This window comes from Nicotiana tomentosiformis, chromosome 8, assembly GCF_000390325.3.
Source record: "Nicotiana tomentosiformis chromosome 8, ASM39032v3, whole genome shotgun sequence".
NCBI lineage: Eukaryota > Viridiplantae > Streptophyta > Magnoliopsida > Solanales > Solanaceae > Nicotiana > Nicotiana tomentosiformis.
In genome coordinates, this window is record NC_090819.1 from 27,395,206 (window position 1) to 27,410,208 (window position 15,003).

The window sequence follows — 15,003 nt, forward strand, 5'->3', positions numbered from 1 at the left end:
CATTTCTTTTTAAACTTATATTATTAACTTCTTTCCGTTATAAATTGTACTTGTACCCATTTTAACATTAGACTTATACTTCAACAGGTTAGTGGTTATATTTTAATAAAAAGAATTTCAATAATTTTCAAATATTAGTTTCTTTTCCGCGAAAGATTTTCAAAATTTAAGTACAATCCAATCACCTCTCTGGTGTGTTTTATTTGATATGTTCTATTTATAATACTTTATATTTATCCCTAGATTAATAGTAACAATATAGAGAAAAATAAAAAAGAAAAATAAAAGAGCGACCAACTGCCATCCATAATCTATATCTAGAACGGAAAAAGTTCGAAACTCCTCTCAACTATTTGAAATAGGACAGGTTTACCCTCCATTAAAAGTTGGCATTATTTGTGCCCTTGCTGTGATATAAAGGGGTCGTTACTACCCTCCTTCACTAACAAACACAATTTTTAAATTGTTTTATTCTAAAAAAATATCTTTCTCTTTTTTTTTTTAAAATCCACCTGGCACAACTCACCCCCTCCGCCATCTTTTTTTAGAAAAGGTCAAAAACTACCCTCAAACTATACGAAGTGGGAAAATTATACCCCTCCCAGCCCCTTATTTTATTTTTATTTTTTCTCCCCTTCATTTTCTTTCTTTTTCTTCTTCCTCTCTTTTCAACCTGCATCAAAGAACCTCAACAAAAACCTCTCAAAGACCCCAAAAAAGATTTCCAAACAAAGTAACATGATATGCTAATATAAATAAACTTACGCTCACCCACAAACGTACAAACATAACACACCATCATGAAACTTCCATATTCAAATGAACCTTTAGTAGAATTGTACTTGCATACTATTAGTGCTTTAGATGACTTTTCAACTGATTGACTTTTATCCTCTTAGTTTTCTTTTCTTCCGGTGAATGGATGCTTCAACCGATATATATACTCTATATGTTACAATTACATGTATAGGAAGAAAGTAACTCAAACTAAAGAAAACTTCAGACATAACACTACTGGGAGTTAAAACATGATTTATTGGTAGATAGGGCCTCTTTGGAAACCTTTTTATATAAAAGTGAAATTAAAATAGTAAATATTGTAACCCAAAACATTCAAGGAAATATCAAATCGTGAGTGACACGAAAATTTTGCCTTTTTCTTTCTTTTTTATTTTTAAAAACTATTTAGTTACATAAAAGCTAAAACTCTATTAACGTAAAGTCCTAGTCTTACATGTTCTCTTTGTAACCAGAATTGTCCTTATTAATCATGGAGTGTTATATCAATTTCCCTCTTTTTGATGTTGACAAACTTAGAATTGATATTCCCCCTAAGAACCAGATCTCCATATTGTCCCCCCACAAAATAGCCATAATTCCCTCTGAGAACATGTTTCTCCCCTTCAATTTTTTCCCCTGTTTTGGCATCATAAAAAGAGCAGACAAGTAAATACAAAAAGAAGTCCAGAAAAGTTAACTCATGCCACTTGTATGCACACAACATAGCTAAAAATATAACACAAGAGTATAACATGCATGTAAAAAGGACTAAGATGCTCATTAATTTAAGAAAAAATAATCATTATAGCAATACCATCATTACAAAAACATACACAAATTAAACATCACTAGAGTACCACAACCATAGGGGACAAATAATAAAAAGGATATTGTAGAATTTGGCAGAGACTGACAAAAGGGACACTGACAAAGGGACAAATTAGAGGCACTATAAGAGGAGGGGAAGGATGAGGGAGCAGGAGCCTTAAAGAGACCATCCACACGAGCATTAGCAGCTCACTGATCTTTCAGGTTCTCCACCTGTTTCCTCAACTCTGTATTCTCAGCCGTCAAGCAAAAAACCTATGCACCCTGAACACTACTAGAACTAGGTTCTGTGCTGGCTTGATTGAGCTTACCCTCAAGAATGATATTCTGGGCCTTTAGCATCCTGATTTCCTCATTGGCAGTACTCTGAGCATCGATAAGTTGAGAGATTGTGGAGCTGCTGCCCATCCCCCCCCCCCCCCTGTCAATACACTCGCATTCCTCCAAGGTGTTCATTAAGAATATTTGCTTACGAGTTTCCACAGTTGCTCTCCCCAAGGGGAATTCAAAATGTTCAAACAATTTTGTGAGCAGGAACCCATGTGGCAACCCATGGTTTCCCTCCTTGAAATTTGCTACCTTCTTCATTTATTCAATCAAAATCTCAAGCAGATTGATGTGAGTGTAGCCGTCCAATGCCTCCAAAAGAACCATATCCACTATAGAGGCAATGGTTCGCCTTTCATCTCTTGGTAGCAGGACCTTGTTCACCAACTAGAACAGGAGTTGGTATTCTTGAAATAGTGCTTTCTTGTGCACTCGTTCCCTTTGTTGAACAGCTTGGGGCTTGAGAATTATCTTCCTAAATTCTAGGGAACAAGTTTCCTCCACAGTTGAGAGCACTTCAACAGTCACCTCAAGAATATCCCCGAGCACAACTTCATCAATTACAAAGTCCACCCCATTGACCCTCAAGCAGATGGTGTCACCTTATACTGCGAACAATTTAACATAGAAACCGCGAACTTCCTTCTCATAAACATTTGGTTCTGAATAGTAAAGAGATGAGTCCACTTTTAAAATTTGCATATTTCAACCAACTGCTTCATGTCTAACGTATCAAGAATATCAGTGCCAAAAACTCTACCCCACAGAACCTTTTGCTTTTTTAGTTTTTCTTTCCTTTCAATCTCACACACATCAACTCTAGCCTTCTTTGAGGAACCAGGTTCCTCACTGCCGCTTGGCTTCCTCTTGAGAGACTTCTTTTTCCCAATACTTTTATCCTTCTCAAAAGACTTTTCCTTTTCACCAGACTTCTCTTTCTCAACACTCTCTTGGCCACCAATTTTAGTAAACTTTGCAGATGATACCTTCCCCTGTTTCACAAATACAGTCTTCTTAGATGTTTTACAAATAGGAGGAGAAGGTTCCTCAAGAACCTCATCATCCTCAACCTCCACAACATTTACCGGAGGCAGATCCTCCTCATCAATTAGTCTACTTTTCACAAGTCTTCTTCTCTTCTTTTTCTCCTTATTCTCCTTTAGATCATTATCAAGAGCAACATTTTTCTGCTGCTTAGTGGTGGGTTATTTAGGAACAGACTTTTGAGTAGCTGTCCTACCACTCCTAGCAGCGATAAATTGGGCTGCAGACAAATTGTCATAATCCTCCTCGCTTTCATCTCCTTCTCCTTCTGACACAGACTTTATTTCAGGGTACATAATGTCTAAAGTGGTTGCATCAAGGTAAGGGGAAGAGGTAGGTTCAGTACTGACCTGGTACTATTTAGTAGATTATGGAGTTTCTTCCCAAGTAGGAGCAGAGAACTACTCTTGGGCAGAGGGACCAGGTTCCTCTGTAAGCTCCCTTATAGTACTGACCGATGCCTTTTCACCTTGAGGCACCTAGTCCCCATTTCCTCATTTTCTCCCCTAAACCCCAGCTTTCACACAACAAAATATAGAATCTCCAACTGGACTCCCCTCACCAGCAACTAATAAAATATTTTCATCTTTCTCACCCTCATTTTCCAACAGTGCAGAAGCAATAAGAGCAAGCGGAGCATTACCTGATAACGACAGAATATTCATATCAAATCCCTAAACCGTTGGGGTTTCAGATACACCAGATGCTAACACCTCACAATTCAGAACGGGTACAACCAATTTGTCCATAACTTCTTCCTCAACGTATTGACTAGAGATTGTTGCACCTTCATCTCCTTCCACAGGTTCTTCTGTGGTTTGGAGAAAATGGGAAGTGGACGAAGGTCCCTCTGCTTCCATTTTCTATGTGGTAGCAGAAGGTGAGGGAGAAGCAACAAACCTTTTAGGAGTTTAATATTTTCGATTTCTATGGGAACCAGAACTGGATGGAGTGGGGGAGGAAACTGGAGGTGGTGGTTGGTTGGAAATTGGGTTTTCTAAGGGTGTAGGTTGAGGCTTCGATCCTGATGGTTGTGCTTTATGGGATGAAGACACAATAGGGATTTTAGTGGTAGCTTTTGGAGACTCTGATGGTGGAGATAACATGGTCGATTTTGAAGAGTCAAGACACGAGAAGATGGTTTTCAGAAAGAGGGAGTGTTTGATGTAGACAGTTATGAGAGAGACTGGCCTCTTTGGGGGTATTTAGAGGGAAAGGAGGGACCATTTACAAATGAATGCAATTTAATGAACGGGTAGACGGGTTGGTTTGTAACAGGTGTGTTGTTTGAGTTTAAGAGATATGGGAAAGGGCGAAAATAATTAATGATGTGGCACACTAGCAGTTCAAAAATGCGTATGAGTGTAAGAAGAACTACTAACCAGAGTCAAGGGAACCAAGTTCCAAGACTAATTTTGAAAAATATGTGCATCATCCTTCTAACAAATTGAAATGTCATTAGCTGGATGTTTGTCCTGTAGTTTCCATGCTTGTTTATCTGTTAGAAGTTGCTAGAAAACCCCTTTTAGCAATTCACCTTACCATCCTCTCATAGACAGTCATCAAGGGGCCAGGTTCTCAGTTCAACTTGATCAAACCGAGCTCTAGTCGATTCTTTTCAAAGTGCTCTCTGCTCAGTGCTTTGATGAATATATTGGCTACCTAATCCTCTGTCTTGCACAATTTCATACATATGAGTCATTTTTCAACAATTTCCCTCAGGAAATGTTGTTGCACATCAATATGCTTTGTCCTCTTATGCTGAACCGGGTTCTTTGTCATATTGAGGGCACTTGTGTTATCACACAGCAGTGGCACACGGTTAGAAAATACACTAAAATCTTCTAATTATTTCTTGATCCAGAGTATTTGGGCACAACATGAGGCATCTACCCCATATTCAGCTTCTGCAGTAGAGAGATCCATATAATTTTGTTTCTTTGTAACCCATGAAATCAAGCATGATCCCAGAAAATTTTCCATGCCAGATGTGCTCTTTATATCCACCAGATAACTAGCATAATCAGCATCAGCATACCTAATTAAGCCAAAGTTATCTCCTGAGGGATAATAGAGGACTAGGTCGTGCGTTACTTTGAGATACCTAAAAATTCTTTTAGCAGCTTTCAAGTGAGATTCTTTAGGACTTGATTGGAACATAGCACACAACCCAACACTAAACACAATGTCAGGTCTGGTGGTTGTTAGGTATAAGAGAGATCCAATGGTATCCCGATACATAGTCTCATTTACAGGGGAACCTAGGTTCGTCCATGTCTAGACGAGTGGCAGTATCAATGGGAGTATCAATAGTCTTTGAACTTTCCATATCAAACTTCTTCAGAAGCTCCTTAATGTATTTCTGCTGACTTATCATTGTTTCCTTAGAGATTTACTTAACTTGTAAACCTAGGAAGAAGTTCAGTTCCCCTATCATACTCATCTCAAACTCACTTCCCATAAGCTTTGCAAAATTCACACACAGAGAATCATTTATTGCACCAAAGATAATTTCATCAACATAGACCTCCACAATTAGCAAGTTCCTCCCTCTTTTCTTTAGAAAAAGAGTGTTGTCAATTTTTTCTCTAGTGAAGTCATTCTCCAGAAGGAACCTAGACAACCTTTCATACCATGCACGAGGGGCCTGCTTTAATTCATATAAGGCCTTGTCAAGCTTGAAGACATGTTCAGGATGTTCATGGCATTCAAAACCAGATGGTTATTTGAAAAAACTTCTTCCTTCAAGTATCTATTCAGAAATGAACTCTTAACATCTGTTTGGAATAATTTGAATTCCATATGAGATGTAAAAGCAATAAGAATTCTACTGGCTTCCATTCCTGCAACTGGAGCAAAAGTTTCATCATAATCAATTCCTTCCTCTTGATTATAGCCTTGAACCACCAGTCTAGCTTTATTTCTTGTTGTATTGCCAAACTTATCAAGCTTGTTTCTGAACATCCACCTAGTTCCAACGACGGTTCTATCTAAAGTTCGAGGAATCAGGTGCCACACGCTCCTCTCAAATTGTTGGCGCTCTTCTTGCATAGCACCAATCCATCAGCATCTTTCAATGCTTCCTTGATATTTTTCTGCTCAATTTGAGATAGGAAAGCTGAGAAAGCAAACATGTTTCATGTCTTTGATCTAGTCTGAATTCCTGAATCCAAGGGAGTGATTACATTTTCGAGAGGATGTGAGCTTTTGTGCTTCTAGTTAGACACCTGAGTCTCAGGTTGTGTGGGACCAGGTTCCGCCATATGAGACCCATCATTGACATCGATGGAAGTGTGAGTACCACTTTGATTTTCTCCCATTGAGCAATTCATACGGGGTTTTGTTAATGAGGGACCTGATCATGAACATATTAATCAGATAACAGGTAGTGTTCGCTGCTTCAGCCCAAAAGCTCTTTAGTACACCACTGTTAATTAGCATCGTCCTTACCATATCTTCAAGAGTCCTATTTTTCCTCTCCACAACACCATTTTTTTTGGGGTGTTCTGGGAGCAGATAAATTATGACTTTTACCATTTTCAGCACACAATTCATCAATTTTGCATTGTCAAACTCGGTACCATGATCATATCTAATTCTCACAACATTATGGCTCATCTTCACTTTAATCTGCTTCACAAAGGCAGCAAATACTAGAAAGGTTTCATCATTGGCTTTGAGAAATAAGGTCCATGTGAATATGGAATAATCATCAATAATAACGAAGATCTACTTCTTTCCTCCTCTGCTGGGCATCCTCATAGGTCCACACAAATCCATATGGAGAAGATCCAGTGGCCTTGAGGTGATCACTTCCTTCTTTGGCTTGAATGAGGACCTGACTTGCTTCCCTTTCACACATGCATCACACACCTTGTGATCTTTGAACTTTGACTTAGGCAACCCAAGAACCAGGTCCTTCTTGATTAGCTTGTTCAGCAGAGTAAAACTTGCATGTCCTAATCTTCTGTGCTATAGTTTAGCATCATCATCAACAGCACTCAGACATGTAAGATCACCATTGTTCAAGGACTTAAAGTCTGCAACATAGATATTTTTAAATCTTTTTGCCACCAGAAATACTTCACCAATTACATGATTGGTGACAATGCAAGACTTTGACAAGAACTCCGCTTTGTTTCCTTTGTCACAGATTTGAGAGACACTCAGTAGGTTGTATTTCAAGACATTCACATATTATACATTTTTAATTGAGTGAGTGAGTATCTTTCCAATTTTTTCAACTCCCAGAATGTATCCTTTTTGTCATTTCCAAAGGACACACTCCCACCTTGCAGGGTTTTGAGTGAAAGGAAATCATCCGTAGTTCCAGTCATGTGTTTAGAACAACCATTATCCATGTACCATATTTGGCTGCTTCCTTTTACTTTTGTCTGCATAAGTAAATCAGAGATTAGATTTAGGAAACCAAACATGTTTGGGTCCCTTTTAATGAGGGAATGGGCGAATTAAACTTCTTTTGGTCTAAGTAAGCATCACACATTTCTTTTTAAGAGAAACAGATTCTTTAGCAGTAGATACTTTTTCAACAAAAACTTTATTTTTCTGTTGGGACTAAAACCTTGCTTTACAAGACTCTTTGTAATGAACAGTATTACCACAGTGAGTGCAAAGCCAGTAATTGGGTACACCAACATACTTACTATGTGGGTTGTAGGGAGCTTTCTCTTTTTGGAACCTGATTCTGTTCCATCCATTACTTTTATACATGGAAGTGATTGTGTCAGAGAACCAGGTTCACTTTAGAGATTTATCTAGATCATTTTTAACCCTGCTTAAATCTTCCTGAAGTTGTCTATATCTTTCAACTTCAGCATAAACACTCAATATTACTTTTTTGAGTTTATTTTCAAGCTTAAGGTGTGCCTCACTCGCCACTTCCTTTCCTTTTGCGGAGTTCATACTATTTTCCATTGATGTTTTTAAAAGAATATTATCTTTCTTTAACTTCTCTACTATTTCCTTCAAATCCACGACTACTACCAATAAATTATCTCTCTCATGTTCGATATGTTTGATTTTCTCTGTTAAAGCATTTTTATCTTTCTTTAACTCATCTATTTTTTCTTTCAAATAAATAACTACGACAAGCAAATCATCCCTCTCATATTCTATCTCTCTTATTTCCTGAGTTAAAGTATTTTTATCATTAGTGATATTGGTAAGCATCAATTAAGACATTAGCTAAAGATACCAGCTTCTTTTGAGAGTAAGACTTCAAATTTCTTTGAACGTCTAGAAAGTTTACCTCATCATCATCATCATCTTCATCCTTATCAGATTTTTCCATCAGGGCAAATATGGAATCGTATTCCGCAGCTTCGCTTTCAATGAACATCATTTAGGTGTCACCTTGTTCATCATCACCCTCAGATTCACTAGAGGAATATCCCCAGGGGGTAAGAGCTTTCACAACATTATCAACGACATCTCTTATTTTGAATTTCCTATCGAGGATCGGGTTCCTCTTAGCCATCTTGTCTGTGTTGTGCTTGTAATAGTCCTGCTTGTGGAGAGGGAAAACTTTGATGAAATGTCCTGGCTTCCCTCATTTTTGACAGAAATCATAGCCTTTTGTGTTTCTGCTAGAGCTGCCTTTCTTAGGAATACCTCCATTTCTACAAACCATTTTCTGAAATCTCCGTGTAACATAGTCAATGTCAGTATCATCACCACTTGAGTCACTATTGTCTGCATTGAAAATAAGGTTCTTCTCTTTTTTGGGTTTTTTTCTTTCATGATCTTTCTTCTTCTTTATTTCATAAATTTTCAAATTTCCAATGAGTTCGTGAATCGTCAGCTTTTGCAGACTTTTGGCTTCCGTGATAGCATTGAATTTGCTCTCCCAGGAACCAGGTAACATATTGAGTATTTTTCTGACCAGTTTGTTCTTTGGGATAATCTCTCCAAGAGAGTGAAGCTCATTGATGATGGAAGTAAAGCGAGTATGCATGTCCTGAATGGACTCATCCTCCTTCATCTTGAAGAGTTCATACTCAGTAGTGAGCATGTCGATTTTTGACTGCTTGACTTGAGTGGTTCCTTCATGTGCAGTTTAGAGAGCCTCCCAGATCGCCTTGGCATATTGACAGGCTGAGATGCAGTTGTACTCGTCTGGTCCAATGCCACAGACGAGGGTCTTCTTTGCTCTGAAGTTTTTCGCGATGGCTTTACGATCAACATCATTATATTCCTTCCTTGTCTTTGGAACTGTGACTGTTGTCTCGCCAATGGTCTTCATAGGGACAAAGGGTCCATCACATATGACATCCCAAAGCTCTGAATCTTCTGCCATGATAAAATCATGCATTCTTGTCTTCTACCAGCCGTAGTATTTTTCATTGAATCTTTGTGGTCACAGGTTGATTGACCTTTTTCAAAATTTAGTGTAGTGGCCATGTAGATCCTTTCTAGGTGTTAATCTTATAAAAAGAACCTGCTTTGATACCAATTGATATAAACTAAGAGTCCACCAAACTGTATAGAGAACCTGGTTCTCTATCAGTTCCCACAAAATACAGCAGTAAGTAAATAACACAACGATATTTATGCAGAAAACTAGCAGCTCACGGGAATAAAAATCACAACCTACACTCGTAGGATTTCAACTTCACTAGCTGAGCAACTTTTAAATTATAACCTATTATAACCTAGGAATTAAACTCTTAATCCTTCACCTAATTGAAATAACTATATTGCAAGCCTCTTTGTAATAACTCTATCACAAAGCTAATCACTTGACTAACTCTAGTCAACACAAACACAAGGTTTATGATTTACAAAGTGTCCTACGAGATGCTTCTAAATAAGCTGAGTAAGAGTTACAAGTGAATAACATAAACAAAGACACAATAATACTAGGGACACACGATGTAATCAATGTTGGGATATGGTCCTTTGTTATATTGTTGTTTTGTTCTTCAATGCCTTTGAGAGAATAAAGGGGCTGCACACTTCAGAGTGAATAATGTTTTAGGGTTTGCAAGTGTGTGCAATCCCCTGCCTCATGTTGGTATTATATAAGTGAGGTCATCAAAGATGATGCAAGGGAGTGTTCGGTACACAGCATGCTTCAACAGTATTGTTGTACTGTTGCGTGTGCAGTGCAGCAGCTTTAACAGCTGTAAGAATTGACATGTACTGTGATCGGAGGAACTGATATCTATTTATTACATATGTTGTTCCCTTAATTGATTTCATTGAAACTTGTGCCAGATATTTGACTTGTTGTTCTGAACGCAGAGAGGCTAGTTGTATCAGGTTACCTATCTGGTTCTCATATGAAGTTTGTTAAATCATCAAAACAAAAGACACATAACTTATCAATAGAAAGGAGAGGGAAAAAAGGAGAAAGAAAATGAAGGGGGAAAAAAGAAATAAAAAAATAAAACTAAAACAAGTGGCTGGAGAGGGGTATAATTGTCCCATTTCGTATAATTCAGCGACAATTTTTGAGCTTTCTAGAAAAAAGGGTGGAGGGGAGGGAGTGGGTTGTGCCAGGTGAATCTTAAAAAAGAGAAAATATTTTTTTGGAATAAAAAAAATCAAAAATTGCGTCTGTTAGTAAATGAGGGTAGTAATGACTCCTTTAGGTCAACCTAGGGGCACAAATGATGCCAGCTTTTAACGAAGGGCAAACCTGTCCTATTTTAAATAATCAAGGGACATTTTTGAACCTTTTCTGTAGCTAGAATATTGCAGCAGCTATTTCAGAAGTCGAAACATAAAAATTTACATGATAAAATAGCAACATAACTTATCTCCTTGAGTTTAAATAAAAAGAGAGACCAAAAGAAGCATCAGTATGAGCAAGTTAAGAGATAAAAAGAGTGCTAGTAAAGCGCTACAAAAGAAACACGGACACACTAAGTGTCACCTCTTACCTTTTTAACTCTGTAGAAGTCTAGGAACTGTGATGTATATTTAAGTCGTTTAAGTATAGTGGTGAGTATTCCTGTCAGTCACCCGGGCGACCCGGGCTCTATCCCCGGCGACGACGTTTGGGTCCTGTTCTTTTATAAAACTCTAACAAACGAGTATTTCAGAAAAGGAACAGACAACTGACTAGTATATAACCAAATTAATGTTGAAACGTTGCCTGTTAAAATTTGATTTATAAATTATACTGTCATATGCTTTTCCCTTTTCAAGACTGCTCTCTCCCATGTTTATTCAAGAAACTTGAAAGACTGTAAAAGGAAGACAGCACGTATGGCATGGCAGGATCTTGAGGCAATGATTATCATCTACTCCTAACAATGGAAGAAAGAGAGCAAAATAGTAGTGTGAAGTCATATGACTTGCTGCAAGTATTTCTGAGCAGTGTAATTTGCAGCCTGTACACAAGGTATTCTGCGTGTTCGAGGAAGGGCCGCACCCAAAGGGTACAATGTAAACAACTTACCCTAATGCAATTATGCAAGCATTAATGGCTGCTTTCACGACTCGTATCCATAATGACCTATATCACACGGAGACAAGTGGGAAAGGTGTTTCTTTTATTTTGGCCTAATTAAATAGTAAAAAAGTGCAAAAAACTTACTAATAAGTAATAGGTGTAGCCTAGAGATAATTACTAGGAACAAGGCAAAGAGCATTTTTCTTATGCATGGTAAGACCAGGCAAAACATCTGTGTCAATGTCTTGTATGTTCACCCCACAAGGCAACTCCCAATCAAATGCATAAAGAAGATTGGAAAGTACAAGCTCCACAGTTGCAACACCAAGTGCAATACCCGGGCAACCTCTCCTCCCTGCTCCAAATGGAAGCAACTCAAAGTCTTGGCCCTTAAAATCAATATTGCTATTAAAAAATCTCTCAGGTATAAATTCTTCTGGATTTTCCCAATATTCAGGATCCCTTGCAATAGCCCAAGAATTAACATGAATGATAGTTTTTGGTTGAATTTCATACCCTTCTAGTATGGACTTGTGCATTGTTTCTCTTGGCACTAGGAGTGGAACTGGTGGATACAATCTAAATGTCTCCTTTATCACTGCTTTGAGATAAGGCAGGTTTTGGATATCATCTTCATTCACCATGCCTTTCTTACTCCCAACTGATTCTCTAATTTCTGTTTGAACTTGTTTCATGGCTTTTGGGTTCTTTATCAAGGCTGTCATTCCCCAAACTATTGCAGCTGCCCCCGTGTCTGTTCCACCAACTAATATATTCTACAAAAGTAATTGGGAGGAAAAAACAAAAGCAGATATTGTTAAATCCTGTATATACATATATTATTTTTAGTCATAATTCTTCTCTGATACTCTTTTTTATTCTTTTAAAAATAGAACTAACACTTTTCTATATCAAGAAACTCATTAACTTTAAATTTATTATTTTACCCTTAATGAAATGTTACGATATATCTAAAAATCTTAAGATCTAAGATCGTCAAAAGTTTTTCTTTCTTAGACTTCGTGCCATCAAACACCACTATATAAAGTGGAATGGAGCTGAGAGTAGTTGATTACCATGAGAATTGCCTTTATATTGTCCAAAGTGAGATCAATTGGAGTTGATTGCTCTTTCCTCAATTGGAGCAAAAGATCAAGAATATCTCCTTCCATGGATTGTGGCTTCTTGGGATTGAGATGTTGCTCAATGAGTTCTTCATAAAACTCATCTAACTCCTTAAAATTCTTCTCAAGTCTAGTTATACTTCCAGAAAGTTTATCTAACCAGCGTAAGAAAGGAAAATAATCAGACACAAAGAATCCAGCCATCATTTCTTGAGTCACAGCTAAAACTTCATCAAATCTCCTCCTTTCATGTGCTTCTTCATCATACCTAATACCAAAAGCAACTCTACAAATAATTGTACTAGTTAGTGAAATCACTATATTGCTCAGATTGGTTATTTGAGAAGCTGCAGCTTGTTTAGATATCTTGTTGACCATTCTAAAGACTTCATCTTCGCGAATTGGACTAAAAGATTGCACTTTCTTGAGACTAAACAAATGAACAACACAAATTTTTCTCATTTCCCTCCAATAGTCATTGTAAGGTGCAAAGCCAATATCAAGACCACTGTAAGATAACTTTTGCTGCCCAAGAATAGGTGGTCTACTACAAAATGCTAAATCTTGTATTTTTGTTACCTCTTTTGCAAGTTTTGCTGAAGAAACTACTATCACAGTAGCAGAACCAAGTTTTAATGAGAAGATTTTCCCATATTTCTTGGAAAGTTTCCAAAAATAAAGATGAGGGGTTAAACTATCAAATTGATGCAAATTTCCAATTAAAGGCATTCCTAAGGGACCTGGTGGCATAACATTTTTTCTATTCTTGGCTGGTAGAAGTAGGAAACTAAGGACAATAGGAAGAAGTAGGGTGGGCGTCGATCGGTCGGTTCGGTCGGTTATTATGAAAGTACGGTTCGGTTTATCAGTTTTCGATTTTGTAATATTAATAACCAAATCAAACCAAAGTATTTACGGTTCGGTGCGGTTTTTTCAAAGTTCGGTTCGGTTATTTCCGGTTTATTTTTTCTGTTTTAAACGGTTGTAGGAACAACAAGTATTTACGGTTTGTAGGAACATCAATAAACAAGGCTGGAATTTATTTGTTTTTCGTCCAGTCCAACAGTAAATTGTCATTTTGACTTTTGAGAAAGACAGCCCAGCAAATTGTCATTTAGTTGTTCGTCCAGCCCAGCAACAGAGAAAGACAGTGGCAGACGGCAGTCGAACACAAGTTTTGGTGACAATAACACTCTAATTTGAAGCAACACTATAAATGAAACCGAGAATAGACTATAGAGAACAAGCACACAGAGAGCAGGGAGGCCTTCAGTGGCATCAGTGCAAACAGAACACCTAAGTAGCAAAATAACGCACAGTCCAGCTGTGGCAAACTAGTCCAAAACAGTTTAACACAGTGGCAAATCTAGCTGCTACCAAAGTCCAAAATAAGTCTAGAAATACCATCACCAAACAACAAAACAGTGGCAAACTAGTCACAAGCCACAAGCCACAAAGTAAGTCTAGAAAATGATACTTAAAACCTTAAATACGAATCACTGGATGAGGCATAAGACACTTCTTAATATGCTTCACTAAGCCATAAGTGCCATAATACTTTGGATGACAATTATAAACTCGGCCACAATGAAGGCACTTTGCTTTGCGGGCTTCTTCATTTACTTTAACTAGCTCAAAATATTCCCAAATAGGCGATCTAGCTTTAGGACCACGAGGCATAGTTGAACCTACAAAAAAAATTAGAAAATTTCACAAGTTAATAAAATATATTTAATTATAAATAACAAAATAATATCATAAAACAAGCAAATCTTTAAACTTACCACTTGTTCAAACTATGCATCAACAATGCTATTATATCTTTCAACAATGCAAGTTTCTCTTCCGCTCGTTGCCATATCTAAATATAATTTGATAAAGTGTGTCAATTAAACTTACAAAGTAAACTAATTTTCAATAAAACACTCATATGACGCAAAATCTTACCAAGTTCAATTTGCTCAAGAAACTCCAAATCTTCTTCAACATTAATAGGAGTACCCTCACATCTAAACCAATCTTGAACACAAACAAGACTTTGCACCAACCGAGGAGTCAATAAACTCCTAAATGAATCAAGAATGCGGCCACCGGTGCTAAATGCACATTCCGATGCAACACTTGAAATTGGAATGGCTAACACATCACGAGCTAGCTCGGATAGAATAGGAAATCGAGGCGCATTAATTTTCCACCAATCTAAGATTTTAAAGTCATTAGAATCATTAGACAACTGCTCTTGTCCTTCACCAATATATCTTTCCAACTCAGATTTAGCACCTACACTTCTAGAGTCTTCCTTTTGCCTTTTCAACAATTGCTTTGTTCTCACAGATTTTGTTCTCACATTCCCACTAGATAGCTCAAATGTGTCATATGATGAAGTAGATTTAGATGGAGATGATTGAAGATAACATCCTTTGGAGTATTTTTTTTTTTATACTCCCCAAACAAAGAATTTAAATAAGTATCCACTTCGGC

The 15,003-nt window shown here is 37.4% G+C and overlaps 2 protein-coding genes across 2 annotated transcripts; both read right to left on the reverse strand.

Moving 5' to 3' along the window:
* Positions 1–4,827: 4,827 nt before the first annotated feature.
* Positions 4,828–5,356, reverse strand: LOC138897230 (uncharacterized mitochondrial protein AtMg00810-like). The gene is made up of 2 exons (XM_070183193.1): positions 5,241–5,356; positions 4,828–5,017 (listed from the first exon to the last, which is right to left on the reverse strand). Exons 1-2 carry the CDS (start codon positions 5,354–5,356, stop codon positions 4,828–4,830), a joined length of 306 nt encoding a protein of 101 aa, XP_070039294.1.
* A 5,932-nt stretch (positions 5,357–11,288) lies between these two features.
* Positions 11,289–13,434, reverse strand: LOC104114050 (cytochrome P450 83B1-like; the record flags this gene model as incomplete). The annotated part of the gene is made up of 2 exons (XM_009624396.4): positions 11,289–12,174; positions 12,475–13,434. Coding segments are annotated over 2 exons (1,572 nt in total), but the record flags the coding sequence as incomplete, so codon positions are not given.
* Between the last annotated feature and the right edge of the window lie 1,569 nt (positions 13,435–15,003).

What these genes read in the sequence shown, in the direction of transcription:
- LOC138897230 (XM_070183193.1), bottom strand. Translation starts at nt 5,356, where the DNA reads ATGATAAGTCAGCAGAAATACATTAAGGAGCTTCTGAAGAAGTTTGAT. An exon ending in CTAGACATGGACGAACCTAG is followed by an intron (nt 5,018 to 5,240) that starts GTTCCCCTGTAA and finishes TGGCTTAATTAG; the next exon opens with GTATGCTGATGCTGATTATG.